Here is a 22,025-nt window from a genome sequence, read left to right as displayed (position 1 = left end):
AGACTTTGGGGAAGCTGCAAAAGTAATGCGTTAATTATGTGTTCATCTCCCAAACACATAGACCTGAAAACCAACCCACGTTGCCCAGCATCGTAATGCCTTAGCTATGGGGCTGCTGTGCCTCAAAGAATTCATCATTTTAGCATATAGATGCAAAAATTAGCTGTAAAAGGTAGATTTTATGATAGACACTGGAAAGCAGTAGTTTTTAACAGCACAAGACACATTCGTGTTGGCAAGTTACCTGTTTGGAGATGCAAAGATACAAATTAGTTATTTAGGCAAGTTCAGCAGAATATTTTTTAAAAGCTATGGAGTCTGATGAAGTTTTTAAAATGTGAGAAGACATTGTAACATTCAAATTTTAAGGTATCCTCCGGTACAGGCAGTCAATCTCTGGGAGTTAAAAAAAGCGGGTGCACTGGTGGCATCAGCCAGAGAAAAATGGGGCTGCTTTCTATTATGGTTGGTGTGGACTGCACATCTCACATACTTTGAAAGAAATCTTGGTTTTTAAAAAGTGAGAAGGCACTGTAACATTCAAATTTTAAGGTATCCTCCAGAACAGGCAGCCAATTAATTTCTGATTTTGAGCAGATTCTCAAATCATCAAAGCATATGTGTTGACTGGCACACCCTACCCAGTGGTTGATTGATTCAAGACACAGCTGCTTGCTCTGCACCTGGGAATGCCTCGAGGGTTGTTCTAAAGGATATAGAAAGAAGAATCCCTCCCTATTTTCAACTCAGGTGGTATTGAATAAGTTTTGCACGCTGTGTACTTTTGCAGATGCTGAAGATACACAACTATGTAAATCACTGCCCTTGATCTAAATGCACATACATCCCAGGCTCCATCCAAGATTCATTTTAATTTAATGGGGCTTATCAGTCCTGGCCGACAGTCAAATAGTGACTTCTCTCCACCAAGTATTTCAGTCTCTGATGATTACGGAGCTACCCCTCCTCACACTTTTGGAAGAGAGCCTATCTTTTGAGCGTATCTGAACCTCCAGGGAAAAAGAAAAAGCCATGCAGGAATTCACAGGGTTAGAGTGGGAGCCAGCGAGGCTGAATGTTCAGCTTGAGGAGAGCAAGGAGGAGAAACGGGTAATTGATCTCTGAGTCTACACTCATCACCTGGTTTGCTCCCATAAACTCTCCTTTGCCTCATGTGTTCCAGAATCTATCTTTGACTTTGTTACACATCTGAGGAGGTAAAGCTTCAAGAAGCCAGGTTTTGGGGATGCTGGACAGTCTTAGGGCCCCATGCCCACGCTCCACATCTTCTTGACATGGAAGAGTACCGCGTTTCCTTGCGGAGAAACACGATCCTCATTTTCTGCCCTCTCTACCCTCCTGCCTGCAGTGAGACCTCAGCGGAAAGATGCTGTAGGTCCCTTCACTGACCTGAATTTTGGTTCTTTCCCCTTCTTCAGGGCCATAGTCACGCAATAGAGAGCTCTTAGCCTCATCAAGGATTTAGTCAAAATGCCTTCTTGGCATCATCTCCACGCAATGCTGGCTGGTGGGAACATTCACTTTAGAAGCCTTCTAGGGGCGCATTCTGGATTTCAGCAGCTCCTTGTCCTCCCTCTCTGTCCTCCCTCTCCCTCCTTCCTTTTATGCCTCTATTCTTTCCTCTTCTTCATCCTTATTTGCGCCCTTGGCTTTGGAGATCTGGGGCTTTGAACAGCAGTCCCCAAGGGCTCTGTCCCAGCTTTTACTTAAGTCCTGTTGCCAGGAGAGTGATTAGTCACTTATATCTATCATCGCAGGGGGAAAAATGAGTAGGCTAGTTATGGATCTTTAACGAAATAGAGGTTTGGCGGCACCCATCATGACCCGTGGAAGTTCCAGGGCCAGCATCAAACCCACATGACAGCAGTGACAATACTGGATCCTTAACCCACTGAGCCGCCAGGGAACTCTGAAATGGCGTTTTTCAGGGAGCACTTTTGCCCAGCCGTCTATGAGAACTCTCATACTCTGTCCGTAAAGTGAGGAGTGTGTGCACATTAGAGAGCAGGGTGTTGGTTTCGGTGAAGTAAACGCCCTCACCCCCCACCCTCTCTTCCCGAGTTTTGATGTCTGGCTGCAGCCAGTGGGATCCCAGAGCCCTGTCTTATGGAAGAGAGCTTCTCTTTCCAGTCCCAAGCTTCCCCTCCTCCCTCTGTCTGTGTCCTCTTTTCCTGGCTTCTCTACAAGGAGACAGGGAAGGTTGGGCACACTTGGAGTCGAGTCATAAGTAAGACATGGGGGACAGCTGTCAGCAGGCCAGGGGTCCTCCCATCCTCCCCCAGAGAAATGGCAGCCCAGTGGACATGAGATGGGGCGCACTGACGCTGGGTCCCCAGTACCTTGTTTACGCCGTGACCGTGGCTTTGCTATGTCACGTTGGGCCAGCTGTCTAACCTCCCTGAACTTTGTGTTCCTTATTGTTGCCAAAATACATGCCATGATGATTCACACCCCAGAAAGCTGTTGTGACGTTTAAATATAAATCACTTAGAAGAGTCCGCAACCTGTAAGAAGTACCCAGCTATTACACCTGTCAGGATCAGTCACACTTACTCATTTGGAATTAGTCTGCTTCCCTACTGAACAGTGAATTGTTTGAGAAATAGACTCCATCTTTCACCATTTAATGGCACATAGCTGTCCAAGTGATTAAATCATAGAATCAACCTCATATTCCCTGACTGCTGCTACTGGCGGTGGATGATATCACAGGCAATTTGTTACAATGTGTCTGATTGATGGAGAGTAATTTTCATTTCCTTTTTTTTTTTTTTTGTCTTTTTTCTTTTTAGGGCCACACCCAAGGCATATGGAGGTTCCCAGGCTAGGGGTCGAATCGGAGCAGTAGCCGCCAGCCTACACCACAGCCACAGCCACAGCCACACAGGATCCGAGCCATGTCTGTGACCTACACCACAGCTCATGGCCATGCTGGATCCTTAACCCACTGAGCAAGGCCAGGGATCCAACCTGAGTCCTCATGGATACTAGTCAGGTTTGTTAACCACTGAGCCACGAAGGGAACTCCTCATTTCCCTCTTAAAACAACTCTCTCACAAACACCATTCTATTGAGCCAAACAGCTTTTTGAGCCAAACAGCTAATCTGCTACATTAGATTTTAGCCACAGACCTATGTATAGAGCATATAGACATAAACACACAGAGGTAGTCCTTTTTTAGTTAAGCAAATTAGAGATTCAATTTAAATTAATTACCAATAATCTTTCCTGTAATTATTTAATTATTGATACAATGAAAAAGAAAGCAGAACTGAGAAAATGTATTTTTAGATACGCCTAAACTGACAATCAGGAAAAGCTTCAACGAACATGTTTTTTAGTAAAAAATATTATTGAAGTTAATTTACATAAAGAAATGTGAATGACTCATAAAGGTCTAACTCAATGAACATTTTTTTAAGTTCACGCATAGTTGCTTTATATTCTAGTTTCAGATGTACAACCTAGGGATTCAATATTTCTATAGATTATACTCCATTTAAAATTATTGTAAAGCACTGGCTACATTCCCTGTGTTGTATATTACATCTTTATGTCTTATTTATTTTATACTTAGCAGTTTGTACCTCTAATCTCCCTTGCATATCTTGTCCCTCGATGCCCCCCCCACCTAGTAAGAACTAGTTTGTTCTCTGTATCTACGTCTGTTTTTGTTCTGTAACATTCATTCCTTTGTTTTATTTATTTGATTTCACATATAAGTAAAAATACACAGTATTTGTCTTTCTCTGTCTGACTCCACTAAGCATAATAACCCTTTGGGTCCATGCATGTCACTGGAAATTCCAAAATTTTAATCTTTTTATGGCCTGAGTAATACGGTAATATAATTTTTTCTGTCTTTTTTAGGACCGCACCCGCGGCATATGGAAGTTTCCAGGCTGGGGGTCAAATCAGAGCTGAAGCCACTGGCCTACGCCACAGCTCACAGCAATGCCAGATCCTTAACCCACTGAGCAAGGCCAGAGATCAAACCTGCGTCCTCACGGATACTAGTCAGATTTGTTTCCACTGAGCTGAGACAGGGAATTAAATTAATATTTGATTTCATATAATTCATCATTTTTTCCAATTATCTGTTATTGAGTACAGGTTCCTTTCATATCTCTGTAATAAATAATGCTGCTATGAACACTGTAGTGTGTGTGTGTATATTTTTTGAATTAGTGTTTTCATTTTCTTAGGATATATACCTAAGAGTGGGACTGCTAGATCATTTTTAATTTTACAAGGAAGCTCTATTTTTAATTTTTTGAGGATGCTCCGTACTGTTTTCTACAATGGCTGCCCCAATTTATATTCCCACCAACAGTGTACAAGGGTTTCCTTTTTCCCCATATAAATTTTAGAACAAGCTACGTCTTTTAAAGGTTTGCTGGAATTTTACTAGGAACTGCATGAAACCTATAGTTCTATTCTAGGAAAATTAACATCTTTCTATATTGAGTCTTCTGATCCATGAGCGCAGCATGTGTCTCCAGTTCTGGTAGATCTTCTTTTTATTGTTCATCATGACTTTGTAATTTTTTTTTCTTTTTTGACCACCCCACAGCATGTGGAGTTCCCTGTCCAGGGATCAGGTTCGAGGACACAGCTGCAGCAACGCTGGATCCTTAATCCACCGTGCCCAGCCAGGGGTTGAACCCGCATCCCAGTGCTCCAGAGATGCCGCCAATCCTGCTGTACCACAGCAGGAACTCCTTGATGTTGTAGTTTTTAGCATCTACTCCTGCATATTTTTAAATTAAGTTTATGCCTAAATACACATTCAGTATTTAAAAGGTTATGTAACTTGTTCATGTTGCATTGCTAGAGTATTACTTTTCTGGGGCTGCCTTAACAAAGTATCACAGACGGTATGGCTCAAACAACAGACATTTATTTTCTCAAAGTTCTGGAAGCTGAAAACTCAGGTTTAAGGTGGCAACAGTGTTGGTTTCTTCGAAGCCCCTCTCCTGGACCTGCAGATGGCAGCTGTCTCCCTGTGTCTACAGGTGTTTGTTTGTTTTGTGTATATTGATTGATATCTTTTATTTTTTTTTTGTCTTTTTGCCATTTTTTGGGCCACTCCCTTGGCATATGGAGGTTTCCAGGCTAGGGGTCTAATCGGAGTTGCAGCCACCAGACTACGACAGAGCCATAGCAACACGGGACCCAAGCCGCGTCCGCAACCTACACCACGGCTCACGGCAACGCCGGATCCTTAACCCACTGAGCAAGACCAGGGATCGAACCCGCAACCTCATGGTTGCTAGTCAGATTCATTAACCACTGAGCCACAATGGGAACTCCTTGACTAGTATCTTTCTGTGTGCCTAAGTTTCCTCTTCTTATAAGAACACTAGTGAGATTGGATACAGCCCATTCTAACAACTTCCCTTTAACTTAATCACCTCCTCAAAGTGGTTTCTCCAAATATAGTTACATTCTGAGATGCTGAGGGGTAGGACTTTAGGGAGTTGGCACAGTTTAGCCCATAACAGCTAGTTGATGATTCTAGCAAGATTTAGCTGAGTCTCAGGCCTACAATAAACATTACTTTAATCCTAACAAAGCCTGATAAGAACCAAAACATTTCTTCAGGGATAGGAAATTTGCTCTTCCGGTGATACATGTTTATTTTCCTCTAAAACTGGTAAGAGGCAGGATGGTCTCTGTAAGAGGAGGAGGGAACAACAAACATCCCTAGGATTGAAGGGAGGGGTGTGCTCCGCTGAAATACTGTGTTATGATCATGTTCCCTGCATTTCTAGGAAAAGAGAACAATTCTGGCAGGATAAACAACAAAGGAATGGTGGGTATTGCAGACTGTGGGTTTATGATGGGTTCTGGGAGAAGCTTTCACCATATTGACTTTAGTCCCACTTTCCAAGCTAGCTTTGGGATAAACCAAGCAGAAAACATAATTAGCATTCAAAAGAGAGGCCAAGAAGAGGCTTGAGTTTCCTCCTGAGAACAACTAGGAAAAAAAATAATGTTTAAGGTAGACATAGAGGATAAATACCTTCCCACAGGTGACCCCAGGGTCTGCTGGGGCCATAAGGACGAGCTTTCCAGCTCCTCACACACAAGGCTGTCCCCTGAGGCTCTATAAGCTTCATATATTATTTGGAGAAAATGTCCTAAGACCCTGGGGAGATTAATTAAGTGTCTCATTTCCTTCACAGGAAGGTTAAGACAGAGAAGATATTTCTTAAGATCCCAACTGGCTGGAAAAGGAAGAACTCTAGGGAGATGTTTCTTTATTAATAACCTCACTGGCTGGCTCTCTTAGCAGATTTGAGAAGCAGTCATAATATCTGAGTCTTTAGGCTGGACCCCAAAACCTTGGTCCTCGTCCCTAACGAGCTGCGGTACGTGTGGGTGGGAAACACCCAGGAGATTCCGAAAGAGGGCACTACGTCTCCTCTACTGATGCCTGTCTCAGACGACCCCTTTTGAGCAAAGGACTTTATGCTCTCATTAGTCCAAGATAGAAATCTAGAGTGAGTCCCATTTCATCTTTCCCTCATTCTCATTTCCAACATATCAGTGTCTTGATAGGACCTGAAAAATGCATCCTTACCTGTTTAAGTTTTGGGGTTTTTTTCTTTCTTTTTTTGGTTTTGTTTGTTTTTGTTTTCATTTCCACTGCTGTAACGCCTCTCTAAGCTGGCCAGAAAGATAAGGGGAAGAAGGGCAGTGTCTGCATAGCCAACACTTCTCAAGAAGTGAACAGATCTTAGTCTGAAATTGTAGCACTTGGAAAGGATTTTGGCAAGAGTATCTAAGACGTGCCACACCCCATGACATAAATATGGCTGACCTCTTCAATCGTCTTTTATTCTTTCTAGGGGATGAATACAGGGGCACCTCTTATTTACCAGATTTTTAAGTGCTGCAGACAGGGTTATGGGTGTGAATGGCATTAGGTTTCCTCAATTTGGGCATCGACTAGTCTCCTGGTTCTACCCTCCACCTTCGGAACCTCTTTCCTTCCTCATGTTCTCTCCTCACCTTTTGTCTCTTCCTTCATGATCTTCCTTTTCATAAACCTAGAGAAGCTCCCAGTTGAAGACATATGAATTTCCTACAGCATGAAGTACACTAAGAATCTGCATGAAATTCTTGGGACTAGAGAAGAGGGAACTGATTTGAAGGTTATTAGCAGAGCAGACGTGATCCTTCCACGTTGCATAGATTTGTCTGGACTGATTCATTACTTGTGCTACATATTCTTGTACAAAAGGGGAGTCTTACAACATGGCCAGAAACTATTGGATTAAAGGATATCATTGCTGAAGGGGCAGAGAAAAAAGGGGAATGGAGCTGTACTGAGAACACAACGGAGGGGCAGCTATGCGGGGTTATCTTTACAAAAGGGACTGAAGACTACACATCACTTATATTTTCAGTCGGCACTAAATGTTGGTTTGTTTCTCATTCCTGGGGACAGAGGAGGGAGAACAAGAAGTGATTCGGTCAATTTTCCATCCCTTGGGGTCAAGTCAAAAGTGCCGAATTACAGCTTCACCCAGTTGTCTGGCACCTCTTCCCTGCTGGAAACTTGCAATAGATCTCACCTGTACAGGTACAAGGTAAGAGGATGGTTTTCTTTGGGAATCTCTTAAGGTGGTGGCTTACATTGGCAAAATACCTTCCAAAAAGCAGGTTTGAATAAGAACATGTTTTAATTTGAAAGAAAAAAAAAAAGCTTGAAAAAACCGTTCTAGTATGTGACAGGAAAAGAGCAGAACATCCACTGGTTCTAATTCAGTAATATTTACAGATGACTCCTGATTGTTTTCACAGGAAAATATATACTTGTCTCAGACTACCCCTTTTGAGTACAAGACTTCACCATTCTCCCATTAGTTCCAGCTAGAAATCTAGAGTCAGTCTCATTTCATCTTTCCCTCATTCTCATTTCCAACATGTCAGTATCTTTACAGGACCTGAAAAACGCTTCCTTACCTGTTTAAGTATTTTTTTCCATTTCCATTGCTGCTCTCTTTATCAAAGTCATCATCTCCCCTTATTTGAATTATTTCATAGCTTTCTCCTTCCCTTTATTTTTTTCTTGATTATCCATTCTTCACCTAACAGTCCGAGTGAAAATTTCAAATGCAAATCAGACTATGCCATTGCCCCTCCTCCACTGAGATTTTTAGGACTCTTCAGTGTCTTCTCATGCTGCTGTAGCTAAAACAAAACTCCTATTGCTGTCTTTGAGGCTCTAGGAAAGCTCACCACTGCCTGGGTTTCTGATATTACCGCTGTCTCTCTTCTATTTGCTCACCAAGCTCCAGGCATGCTAATTTGCCCTCTCCGTGGACGAATCCTCCTCCAAATCCCACCTGTCCTGCTCTTCCCTGTGACTCAGGTCGCAGCTCAAACGTCACGTCTTCAGAGATGCAGTCTCAGATCACCCAAACCACTCTGATTGCAATGCCAGCTCAATGTTTTATTTTAAAATTGTAGGAACATAACATTTTCTTATTTTTAAACTTAATTTATTGTTTGTAAGATTGAGGACTTTGTCTTTTTACCATTTACTTCCCATGCTTAAAATGTTATGCCTCTCAAATAGTGGGTGTTCAAAAAATATTGAGGAAATTAATGAATATATGTACGCGTGTGTGTATATATATGCACATGCACTGATGTACATATGTACATAGAGGTATGTATGTACACCTGTATATATGTATGATTGATGTATACATACCTTTTTTTTTTTTTTTTTTTTGCTTTTTTCAGGGCCGCACCTGTAGCATATGTAAATTTCCAGGCGAGGGGTCAAATCGGAGCTGCAGCCACAGCCATGGCAATGCCAGATCCGAGCAGTGAGCAGCATCTGTGACCTACGCCACAGCTCACAGCAACGCTGAATCCTTAACCCACTGGGATTGAACCCGTATCCCCATGGATACTAGTTGGCTTTGTTTCCCCTGAGCCACAATGGGACTACATGTTATGCCTAAACATACGTTCCGTATTTTAGGAGGTTTGAGCAAGGCACTAAAACAAGAAGCCCTTTGTCTATGGCAGAAGAGATGTCAAAGGCCTCTTCGAGGACCTAAGTCCTTCTCCGTTAACGGACAAGGCTCTGCTCAAACAGCAAGCGAGCCCTCACTGAGTGTTGGTTAAGACACACTCAGAAGCCTGCGGCTGGATGCCAAGGAGGCCAGGAAGTCGTTTTCTACAGTACAAGCGGGTACCTAGGAAGGAGAGAGATCAGGCTCTGGGAAGTTGTTTCGGTGGCCAACAGAAAAATAATGGGGAAAGAGAAAGAACCTAAGTGGGAATAAGAGAAGATCAACTGTTCAAATGCGAGGAGACATTAGGAGGAGCCAGGGCCTCGGCTGGCCTCCAGGATCATCTAAGCTCCAATTAGTTTGGGCCATTGTTGTGAGCAGTGACTAGTTCTTAGTGTCCAGGCAAGGCTAGTAAACCCTTCATGTTTTCCCGGCCCGAATCCATGGAATAGAAGCCAAGTGTCTATTCTTCACATCCACCTACTTAGCGACAGTGGGAGTCGTATGGCTTCTCCTAAGCCTTTTCTCTTAGATCTGGAGACTTTTGTTGAGAATTCAGAGAAATCATACATCTATGCAGGATAACATGTGCCAGGAATCACCACTGTAAAGGCAATTAAACTTCAAATAGTGGATCGGGATAAGGTGAGAGTTGGGTTCCCTGAAATCCCTCAAGGATGGAGTCTTCTGTGAAATCAGCATCATTGAGGCAGATGGCTTCTAAGTTGCAGTGTGCCTCAAAAATTCCTTGGGGAGCTTGTTACTCTGCAGATGACCAATGAAACTCCAAGTATTTGATTAAGTAGGTAGGAGATGGCCCCTAGAATAAGTGGATAAGAACTCAAAAAATACAGGTTGTCCTGAGAATACGTTTTCATAAACAATGCCTTACGTGGATGTCATTCTTACTTTTAAGAGAGAATTCCAAGCCAGGATCTTTGGAGTGATACCTTGAAAGTAGAGCTGCATTTCTGTGGTTATAACGGAGAAAAAAGAACATTTCTTCTGGATAAACCCCACATGTGGCCCAACAGCAGCTTCAATTCCTTCCTCTTGACGGGTTTTCCAGACTTGGAGGCAGCTCACCGCTGGATTTCCATACCCTTCTTTCTCGTCTACCTCTCTGTCCTTTTAGGCAACGGCGCCCTCCTCCTTCTCGTCAAGGAAGACCACAGTCTTCACGAGCCCATGTACTACTTTTTGGCCATGCTGGCAGCCACAGACCTGGGGCTGACCTTGACCACGATGCCCTCGGTGCTGGGAGTCCTCTGGCTGGACCACAGGGAGATCGGACACGTAGCCTGCTTCTCGCAAGCCTACTTCATACACTCCCTTTCCTTTGTAGAATCTGGCATTTTGCTCGCTATGGCTTGTGATCGTTTTATTGCCATTCGCAACCCCCTCAGATATACCTCCATACTCACCAATACTCGAGTGGTGAAGATGGGGCTGGGCATTCTGATGAGGGGGTTTGTCTCTGTCGTCCCCCCAGTCTTGCCCCTGTACTTTTTTCCATATTGCCACTCCCACGAGCTTTCCCACGCATTCTGCCTTCACCAGGATGTCATCAAACTGGCCTGTGCGGACACCTCCTTCAATCGACTGTATCCAGTGGTGCTTGTAGCTCTTATATTTGTGCTGGACTCTCTGGTCATCCTTGTTTCCTATGTGCTGATCCTCAGGACTGTCCTGAGCCTTGCCGCCCGAGAAGAGAGGGTCAAGGCCCTCAACACCTGCGTCTCTCATATCTGCTGTGTCCTGGTTTTCTATGTCACCGTGACTGGGTTGTCTCTGATCCATCGGTTTGGGGAGCAGGTCCCACAGATTGTCCACCTCATCATGAGTTATGTCTACTTGCTGTTCCCTCCCCTGATGAACCCTGCCATCTACAGCGCCAAGACCAAGCAGATCCAGAGAGGCATTCTTCGCCTTTTTGCTACCTGGAGAGTTAGAGCCTGATCTCTGAGCACTGCAATCCCTCACACAGAATGTAACTCTGGTTTTTGGCAGGGGAGCAAAGAAGTTTCCTATCAACCACCCATGATCAGACCTCTTGATAAAACAATTGTCAAAGTGGAGCACACATTGCCCAAGGGATCTCTGGAAGCCCAGATCTTTGGTCTCCTTTGTGCAATTAAAACATAAATTCTGTATATAGGTATCTCTGTCTGCTTTACCATCACTTCTTGTGATAATGATACATTTGGTGTGCAGAGGTGTGTCTCTAAGTAAAATACAATTATTCAGGGTTGAAAGGTGGAAGAGGGGAAAGGGATTACAGGGATCAGAATTATACGTCAGCTTGGGTGAAATGGACCAAGTTTAGTCTATTTATAGACGATCAATTTCTAATCATGAACCCCTCACAGACATCCACAGAAATGGTGGAAACCCATATGACTGGTCCCCGAAGCAGGAGTTTTCCCTAAAAGAATATGCATTCTTCCTTGACAAATGTGATCTTCTCAACCAACTCATCGGTTTCTACCCACCCCCCACATTAAATGATCATGATTTTTTCTCAGGAACTGGTAGATGACACTTATTTTCCAAGGCAGTACCTGCCGAGACCAGCTCAGCAGGTGAGGGCTAAAGAACGGGTGCTGTGAAACTTAAGGAAAAGTTAACATAAAACAAGACATTTATCTTAATTAAAGGTGGGAACCAGGGGACTCGGGGTCTCAGGGACCAAGAGCACCGCCTCAAGAAATGGCTTTTATTGTGCTCTTTAGGATTACCTCAAATGAGGAGGGGGTTGTAGGTGCGGGATATAGGTTTTGTTTTGTTTTGTTTTGTTTAAGTTCTTTTATTATTCTAAAAGTCACAATAGCTGGTTAAGCTTTTACTCTGACCTTTAGGCATTAACAATCATTAGCATTTGAGGAAGCTTGGCTTCAGCTATCTATGCATAGCATCTAGAGAATCATCACTGTGCTTCCAAAAAACTGTATGCTTATGGGCAGCAACCTGGCGTGCCTATGTTTGCACCTCCTTCTCCTTGCTAAAGCATATTCTGCTAATGACCCCTCATAAACCACTTGAGGTTCCTTTTTCTTATTCTTTAGAGGACCTATCATGCTGTGCAAACAGCGAGCCAATCTGCACACGTCCGGGCGTGCCTAGACCAACACATTATATCCTCATTCAGCCGACCCTATGAATAACTTATGCCTTTAGGTCTTTGTTCCTAAGCTTAAGTCATTGACCAGCACTAGGACTGTTTTTCAAGCAGGAAGATGGGGTAAAGTAAAGCAGGACAAGATGGAGTTTTCAGCAAAGAGGCTAAGAAAAGATTGTAGAAACATGTCTCCCGACAAGTACCTGCTTAAGAACAGAGGAGAGGAAGTGGACATAGGTGGCACACTTCCTCCCATCTCCATCCTCATCCTTACCCTACTCCCCCGTCTTTAGCTGTGACGTTAGGGCATCTTCCAGTGGCTAACTAGTCCACCTGAGTGGGAAAGGTAGTTCCAGCTCCTTCCTTCCTTTTGCTGTGAGCAAGGCCTGAGGGAATGGAGGGGAGTTCCGTGTTTTTGGGTGGGGGCGGGAGAGTCACCTTCTATAAGTGTGTCCCAATTGCATTTTAAAAGTGTGAATGTCTCAAGGAATAAATCGTTATTCTTTTGACTGAAATTTTCTGATGACTTAGAAAGGGACTTGTGACTTAAGATATCCTCAAAGGGTATATATTATGTCTTCGTGAGAGCTCAATCAGAGCAGAGAAAAAAATCTAGGCGAGTAGGAGATGGAACTATAGGAGTTTCATGGTGCCAGGAACGGTGCTACACATAAAGGGTAGGAGAGCCATGAAAATCAGAGGGCAAGTCTACTTCCGATTGCAATGAGGGGGGCAGTTTAAAACTGTAGATTATCTCAGGTGCTCTCTATCTACTTCCACCTCATTCTGAGCTTTCGACGTAGCTCCCCCAAATCAAGGCACCCCTACATTCATACTTAATACAAAGAGTTTCCAGGTTCAAGGACATTCCAGACCCAAGTCATCCCCTGGGACGGACTCTGATCATGAATTCCCACCTTACTGGCTTTCAGAAGGACTTTTGAGCAGAGGAAGAGTTCAGGAAGAGCTAAACTGAACCTGAAATGTCAGAAGCCAAAATGTGACCCGCGTGTTTGACCACATGATGCTCATACTCATGCGAAAGGCTTGCAGTTGGGCTAAAGCTCCAGGACAGATTCAGGAGACCAGGCTGAGAACAACAACAAAGTCCCTCAGATCTTTTTCCCTGCCAGAGAGTGAGGGTAGTCCCTTCTGTTCAGGTACAAACTGTTGGAGAAAGTCAAGGTCAGAAGGACATGTTCTCCATGTCCACTACTTCATCTTACTATCTCATACTTAGAGTAAAAGGAATTTTTTACCATTTGTTCTAGAGGCAAGAATGGTGACCTCTGTATATGACCAAGAGACAGACAAAAACAAACAAACCCTCACTGCCTACTGGAATTTATCAAAAATTGCACTTACTTGTGAGAAAATATTACTTTAAGAATATGTATGTTGAGTATTCAGTGAATGATCTCATCTGAAACCAAAGAAAGGCATCAGAAAATTTTCACGTTTCTTCTGAGTTTAGTGCCCTTACTCGCTCCAGGATTTAAGAATGAAAACAAAGTCAAGGGTGGTTTTGATGGTATCTTCTCTGCTGAGGTGGGGATCAGAAAGGACAAAGGCGATTTGACCGCATGCCTTCCACCTGCTAGATGTGGTTATAATAATGCCTTCTGGATGCAACAAAAGTGTGTAATTGTAGGACACAGCTCTGGGGAACTTCCCCTTCCTCAGAGGCGACCAGAACGATATTTTAGAAGCCTAAGTGTCTGCAGCCAGAGGGACCCTGGGGAACCATTTTTCTATACAAATAACTTCACCAGTTGATGCTGTTATCAGTTGTCAAAAATAATACCAGGTCCTACATCAAGACCCAGCAATTACCTTTCCCTTTTATTCCTGATGCCGCAGGTAAGGCTCTGATAACCCTGGGAAAATGGAATGGGGAGACTAGAGAGGAAAATAGAGTTGACTGCCTGTCTTGGACCACACTTTCTTCAAAGACTTGTTGCAAGAAAATAAATAGAACACTGAGGAAAGCTATTTGCCTTTATGAATTCTGTCCAGTGTAACAGAGTATCACGTAAAATTTCAATTCCTTGAAAAATACTGACTTTCAGAAATAAGCAATGATTTTTTTTTGGTCATGAGTATTTATAAGAATAATTTTTTTTTGTTTTTTTGTCTTTTTAGGGCCGCACCTGCGGCATATGGAGGTTCCCAGGCTAATCGGAGCTGCAGCCGCCAGCCCACGCCAGAGCCACAGTAATGCCAGATCCGAGCCGTGTCTGCAACCTACACCACAGCTTGCAGCAACGTTGGATCCTTAATCCACTGAGCGAGGCCAGGGATCGAACCCACAATCTCATGGTTCCTAGTCGGATTCATTTCCACTGCGCCACAATGGGAACTCCCCAGTATTTATATAAATAATTAAGAGATCCAAGTTTCTACATAGACTCTCTTGTTAACCCAGGACTGACTATCAAGCTGTTTTTCCAACAGGGCTATATTCTTTACAAGAGGTAGGCAGGGGGAGAGAGGTGGATGCTGAGTGATGACAGGGCGTGATCAAGACGCGTGAAGGTCTCTGTGTTACATCTCCTCCTCCAAGTGCTGTTCTCTGCGTCCAGTTTTCTCTCTCTCACATATCTGGGTGTTACCTTTCTACACAGTCTCCCTTCTTTATGCCATTTGCCTTCAGTGATATGACTAAGTCTCAGTTACAGGACAAAACTGTGCACATGTCCATGCTTCAATGCCAATACTTAAGAGCTGCTACTTCATTCATGATCATTCAATGAGAGCTCCAGAGAGAAAGACAAAGTGATGTCTACCTTTGGGGGAAAAAAATGGAGGCTGGAGGGCTTGATGATGACTAAAGACGCAGGCAGTTTGTGAGTTATTGGTGATTCTTAACTGGACATTTCTTTGGGAAAAAAAAAAAGTATGAATCAGTCAGCTTATACATTAGCCAATTATGGCATCACGAATGATGATTTGGAACTCAGTGTCATTACCTGCATCAGTTTAACCATCAGCATACCAGCCAGTTAGTGCATTGGTGTTTTCACACAAAAAAATAATAATTAAAATTTCATAAGTGAGCTGACCATCAGTATGTCAAAAGGCGTCATTATTTTCATTATGGACCGGGAGCTCATCCATATTTTAATTAGAATGAGTTCATGAGAGCCCCTCGGCCTGAGAAACAAGTGATATAATGTAAAAGACAACATTTTGTGTTTTGTTCTGAAGACTGGGTGATGCAGCAAAGACGTCCAGGACTTAGCAGACTTAGCGGGAAGGAGAAGGCAACGTGAGGGGTCCAACTGTAATAAACTCAAGAAAAGGGTATGGACGTGAGGAAGAAGCAAAAAATGATAGGATGGAGGTGACGTCCAGCTGAGTGAGAGGCATGAGCAAGAGGGAAAGAATTCACCAGAGGTACCCAGCTAAGACCAGGCAAAATGAGAGGAACCCCGCACATGAGTGAGAAATAAACGTGCAGTGCCGTAGAGGTCTTTGTCCTGTGCCAACTCTGTGGCTATATCTAATTGACATAATAATTAACTTACATCAACGCTCTAAACATTAGTTTATTCGGGGTTTTTTTGGCCCTGCCCATGGCATGTGGAAGTTCCCGGGCCAGGGGTCGTACTGAGCCGCAGTAGAGACGATGCTGGATCCTCAATCCACTGCACCACAAGAGAACTTCTTGTTAAGAGTAAAATATGGAAAATAGCACTAGTTTTTTATCACTGAACAACAGATTACTACAACTGTGCTGGTTTCTATTATAGTACTACAAAACCACACTCGTTCATAATAGCGTGACTCTGTGGTCATAAATCCAGTAGGCTTCATTGGGTTCTCTGCTTAGAGCCAGTTTGTGAGTTATTGGTGATTCTTAACTGGACATTTCTTTGGGAAAAAAAAAAAAGTATGAATCAGTCAGCTTATACATTAGCCAATTATGGCATCACGAATGATGATTTGGAACTCAGTGTCATTACCTGCATCAGTTTAACCATCAGCATACCAGCCAGTTAGTGCATTGGTGTTTTCACACAAAAAAAATAATAATTAAAATTTCATAAGTGAGCTGACCATCAGTATGTCAAAAGGCGTCATTATTTTCATTATGGACCGGGAGCTCATCCATATTTTAATTAGAATGAGTTCATGAGAGCCCCTCGGCCTGAGAAACAAGTGATATAATGTAAAAGACAACATTTTGTGTTTTGTTCTGAAGACTGGGTGATGCAGCAAAGACGTCCAGGACTTAGCAGACTTAGCGGGAAGGAGAAGGCAACGTGAGGGGTCCAACTGTAATAAACTCAAGAAAAGGGTATGGACGTGAGGAAGAAGCAAAAAATGATAGGATGGAGGTGACGTCCAGCTGAGTGAGAGGCATGAGCAAGAGGGAAAGAATTCACCAGAGGTACCCAGCTAAGACCAGGCAAAATGAGAGGAACCCCGCACATGAGTGAGAAATAAACGTGCAGTGCCGTAGAGGTCTTTGTCCTGTGCCAACTCTGTGGCTATATCTAATTGACATAATAATTAACTTACATCAACGCTCTAAACATTAGTTTATTCGGGGTTTTTTTGGCCCTGCCCATGGCATGTGGAAGTTCCCGGGCCAGGGGTCGTACTGAGCCGCAGTAGAGACGATGCTGGATCCTCAATCCACTGCACCACAAGAGAACTTCTTGTTAAGAGTAAAATATGGAAAATAGCACTAGTTTTTTTATCACTGAACAACAGATTACTACAAACTGTGCTGGTTTCTATTATAGCACTACAAAACCACACTCGTTCATAATAGCGTGACTCTGTGGTCATAAATCCAGTAGGCTTCATTGGGTTCTCTGCTTAGAGCATCCTAAGGCCAAAATCAAGGTAATGGCTGGGCTGGGCTCTTATCTGTAGGATCTAGAGAAGACTCCACTTCCAAACTCATTGATAATGTTGGCAGAACTCAGTTCCTTGTGGTAATAAGTCAGAGGTCCCTACTTTTTTGCAGGCTGTCAGCCGAGACCCTCTTTCTGCTCCTGGAGGCTGGTTGCCTGAATTTTTTCAAATGTGGCCGCTTGCACCTTCAAACCAGTAACTGTCTGTCAAGTCCTCGAATTCGAATTGCTTTGTGTCCTTTTAAAGGTTCATATAATTGTATTAGGTCTACCCATAGAATTTCCTTTGATTAACTAAAAGTCAACTGATCGGGAATCTTAGTTTCATCTGCGTAGTCACTAGCGCGGCATTTCATCCTACACACAACCTAACAGCCCAGGGATTAGGACAGAGAATCTTGGCAGATGTGCGTGGCGGAGGGAGTTTTAGAATTCTGACTACTGCATCTGTTAGTAAAAGAGACGTCCGTTTCCATCCAATATGTGTGTTATTTATACAGTACCTGCAAAATGTTTATTTTTCTATTTTTTATGCAATAAGAGCCTGAATGAGCTAGAGTAGACACTGAGAATGAAATAATGAGAGTTTTTAGAAAAAGTAAAAGTCAGAATAGATCAAGAACTAAACGCTCAATTGTCAAGATTGAGGAGAAACACCATTTTTAAAAGAAAGACGGGGCAAGATATTTACATTTAATGCTCGGCAACATCTAGTTTGCATTTACTGTGACCTAAGCACTCGACATTCACTGTCCCTTTTTGTATATAAGACTGTTTTGACAAATGTTTACTGACATCCACCCCGTTAGACTATAAACTGTAAGAGTTCAGGGAAATTCTCTTTTCTGCATTTTTTTTTTTTTTTTTTTTTTTTTTTTTGTAGCACCTGTGGCATGCGGAAGTTCCCAGACTAGAGACTGAACCTGTGCTTCAGCAGTAACCAGAGCCACAGCGGTGACAATGCTGATCCTTAACCTACTGAGTCACAGGGAACTCCACTCTCTGCTTTCTTAAAAACATGACTTTAGTTTTTAGAGCAGATTTTTTAGATTTACAACAAAATTGAGAGGAAAATACAGATGTTAATCACATGCTTTTTGTTATCATACATGTATCACCTTCCTTGTGATCAATATCATTTACCAAAATGATTTTTTTTAAAACCAGAGATAAACCTGATTGACATCTCAATCATCGGGTTACCTAGGGTTCATCTTTGGTGGTGTACATTGCATGGGTTCAGACTAAAATAATAATAACAAATATACATCATTAGAATTTCATGTGTTTCACATATTTCGTAGAATATTCTTGCTGCTCTACAAGTCCTCTGTGCTCTACCTACACATCTCCTCACCCTGACTCCTGACAACCACTCATCTTTATAATGTTTCCAACGTTTTGTCTTTTCCAGACTGTCATAGCATTGGAATTATACAATATGTAGACTTTTCAGACTAGCTACTTTCATATACATTTAAAGTTCCTCCATGTTTTTTCATGATTTAATAGCTATTTTTAGTGCCATATAATATTTCATTGTCAGATATATCACAATTATTTATCCATTAAAAGATATCTCATTTGCTTCCAAGTGTTTGGTTTCTTTTGTTTGTTTGTTTTGTCTTTTTAGGGCTGCACCCATGGTATATAGAGTTTCCCAGGCTAGGGGTCAAACTGGAGCTGTAGCCTCTGGTCTACTCCACAGACACAGCAATGCCAGATCAGATCTGAGCTGCATCTATGACCTACATCACAGCTCCTGGCAACACTGGATCCTTAACCCACTGAGCGAGGCCAGGGATCAAACCTGCATCTCATGAATACTAGTCAGATTCTTTTCCACGGAGCCACGATGGGAATTCCTTACTTCCAAGTTTGCATAATCATGAATAATGCTGCTATACACATCTGGGTGCAGGTTTTGTGTGGACGTAAGTTTCCAGCGCCTTTGGGTAAATACCAAGGAGTGGAAGTTTTAGATTGTACGGTAAGAGTACCTTTAGTTTTGTAAGAAACCACCAAATTGTCTTCCAAAGTGGTTGCACTGTTCTGTGTCTCCACCAGCAATGTGTGAAAGTTCTTGTTGCCCCATAGTCTCGTCAGCTTTTGGTGTTGTCAGCATTCAGGATTTTGGCCATTCTAATAAGTGTGTAAACATCTGCCTTTTTACAAATATATTCACTGCATTTAGCACAAACCATGAAATTCATAGAAGCAAGAATATCATCATTGAGTAATAGAGACAAATATGATTGCCACTCATTTAAATTTTAGAAGTTGAAAAAAAGAATCACCGCCAAGTTTCTATCTTCTGTCCCCTATGGACAAAGGCAATGCTTCCTTGAAGCGTAAAATTGTGAACTCCGTAAGTTTAGTAGTAACAATCCCATGAGATCAGCAGGTACCTGGACAGACATCAGGCACCCTTCTTCGGGGTTCCCTGAGTGGGTCGGCACCGTGGGGTGATGTAACAGTTTTATCCATACAAATAACTATAATGTGATCTTCAATTTAAGTAAAGAGGGCTTAACCTGAAGAAAGCTTATTTTTTGTTACTAGCAAGGTCATGAACTTTGCATCCCTAATGCTCAGTTGGCTCTTCATTTATGCAGGAATCATCCATTTTTATTCGTAGTATCAATGCACATATATATTTCCAAAAGCAAAGTGCTGACTTCTTTCCTACAATATAAAATATGTTCACAATTGAGAGAAGAAGAAACTAGAAGACACAGCTAGAAATTGACAAAACATCTTGGATTTCAGGTGAGATCAGGTCAGATATTCCGGTAAACTTTAGCAGAGGATTCTGACCGAGAAAATGAGCTGTGAGAAAATAATCAGAATTAGAGAACTGGGGTGAAAAATTTATGAAGCGATACAAGTTGAGAAAAATTCTATACAAATACTGTAATTTCCTATTTTTCAAATGATATGGCAAAATAACTTTATTGTCTAGATGTGTGCTTTTGAATATTGTACCCTATGGTTAGCTTGAGTTAGGAATTTCTGTGTTAACTACTTTCTGATTTTTTTTTTTTTTTAGGGCTGCACCTGCAGCACATATGTAAGTTCCAGGGGTAGGGGTCGAATGTCAGCTTTAACTGCCAGCCACAGCAAAACCAGATCCAAGCCATGTCTCTGAACTACACCATAGCTTATATCAGAGCTGGATCCTTAACCCACTGAGTGAGGCCAGAGATGGAACCCGCATCCTCATGGATACTAGTCAAGTTCGTTGCTGCTGAGCCACAGTGGGACCTCCCTACTTTCTGAATTTTGAAATGTACAATGAAATGTAAAATATCTCATGCATGATTTTATACTGATTACATTTTGAAATACTACTTTAGAGCAGATAAAGTGTGTATTAAATTATTTGTAATTCTACCTTTTTACTATTTTTAATGTTGCTGCTAGAAAATTTAAAAATCACCTTGGTGGCTCAAATTACATGTCTACTGGCAGGGCTAATTTAGAGAAAGCTTTAACTTTTTCCTCCCAGGGACCCACCATGTGGTCCAACATCAGTGCTGCCCCTTTTCTGCTGACTGGCTTCCCAGGTCTGGAGATGTTTCATCCTTGGATTTCCATCTCCTTCTTTGTCATCTATGTCTCCATACTCCTCAGCAATGGCACCCTCCTCTTCCTCATCCGAGAAGACCACACACTTCATGAGCCTGTGTATTACTTTCTGGCGATACTGGCAGCCACAGACCTTGGAGTGACCTTGACGACGATGCCCACCGTGCTTGGTGTTCTGTGGCTGGATCACAGGGAGATCAGCCACGGAGCCTGCTACTTCCAGGCCTATCTCATCCATTCCCTCTCCATTGTGGAGTCTGGAGTCTTGCTTGTCGGCCTATGATCGTTTTGTTGCCGTCTGCAATCCTCTGAGATACACCTCCATTCTCACCAATGCTCAGGTGGTGAAGATGGGTCTAGGGCTTCTACTGAGAGGATTTATACTTGTCGTGCCCATAATCACCACCCTCTCTGGATTCCCCTACTGCAGATCCCACGGCCTCTCCCATGCCTTCTGCCTGCACCAGGATGTGATCAAACTGGCCTGTGCCGACATCACCTTCAACAGACTCTATCCTATAGTCCTGGTCTCACTGACTGGATTTTTAGACTCTGTGCTCATTCTTATCTCTTACATCCTAATCCTTAAGACTGTCATGGGAGTTGCTTCAGGTAAAGAGCAGGCTAAAGCGCTAAATACATGTGTCTCCCACATCAGCTGTGTTCTGGTTTTCTACGTCACTGTGACTGGGCTGACCCTCATTCATCGATTTGGGAAATACGTGCCACAAGCAGTTCATATTATCATGAGCTATGTCTATTTCCTCTTCCCCCCATTTATGAATCCAATAATCTACAGTGTTAAGACCAAGCAGATACAGAATGGTCTCACTCGCCTTTTCTCTTTCCAGAGACTTTGAGCATGAGGTGTTGACTCTGGGCATTCTCCCCACTGCAGGATGGTTTCTTGGCAGAAGAGACTCTATAGTGTCAGTGCAGCTCAGAGTCAGAAGGCTGGATTCCTGCCTTTTGAAAGACACAAAGCAGCAGTTCCCGTTGTGGCTCAGGAGGTTAAGAACCCGACATAGTACCCATGAGGATGAAGGTTTGATCCCTGGCCTTGCTCAGTGGGTTAAAGATCTGGTGATGCCGCAACCTGTGGCATAGGTCACAGATTAAGCTTCGATCAGGCATCGCTGTGGCTGTGGTGTAAGCTGGAAGCTGCAGTTCTGATTTGACCCCTAACCTGGGAATTCCCGTATGCCGTGGGTGCAGTCGTAAAAAGAAAAATATATAAATAAACCAATTAATTAAGTACATAAAAGACACAGAACCATTGCTCTGACTCTCAGCCCCCGACCCCTTGCTCAGTGCCAATGACTTTGACCTGAGTTCCATCGTTCTACTTGGTAGAATGTCTCTTTCATTCTATAATTTTCTACTCGAGCAGAATC

At 42.8% G+C, this 22,025-nt stretch overlaps 2 protein-coding genes across 2 annotated transcripts; both read left to right on the top strand.

Moving 5' to 3' along the window:
• LOC100622230 (olfactory receptor 51B5-like) lies at positions 10,081–11,019 on the top strand. Its single transcript, XM_003360630.2, has one exon. The coding sequence runs from the start codon at positions 10,081–10,083 to the stop codon at positions 11,017–11,019; it is 939 nt and encodes a 312-aa protein (XP_003360678.2).
• Positions 20,561–21,491, top strand: LOC100520626 (olfactory receptor 51B2-like). The gene is given in 2 exon segments (XM_013999047.1): positions 20,561–20,904; positions 20,906–21,491. Coding segments are annotated over 2 exon segments (930 nt in total).

Source organism: Sus scrofa, chromosome 9, assembly GCF_000003025.6.
Source record: "Sus scrofa isolate TJ Tabasco breed Duroc chromosome 9, Sscrofa11.1, whole genome shotgun sequence".
NCBI lineage: Eukaryota > Metazoa > Chordata > Mammalia > Artiodactyla > Suidae > Sus > Sus scrofa.
This window is presented reverse-complemented; position numbering and strand designations above follow the sequence as displayed.

Bases quoted from the DNA above. Each gene is read 5' to 3' on its own strand.
- LOC100622230 (XM_003360630.2), top strand. From the start codon at position 10,081: ATGTGGCCCAACAGCAGCTTCAATTCCTTCCTCTTGACGGGTTTTCCA.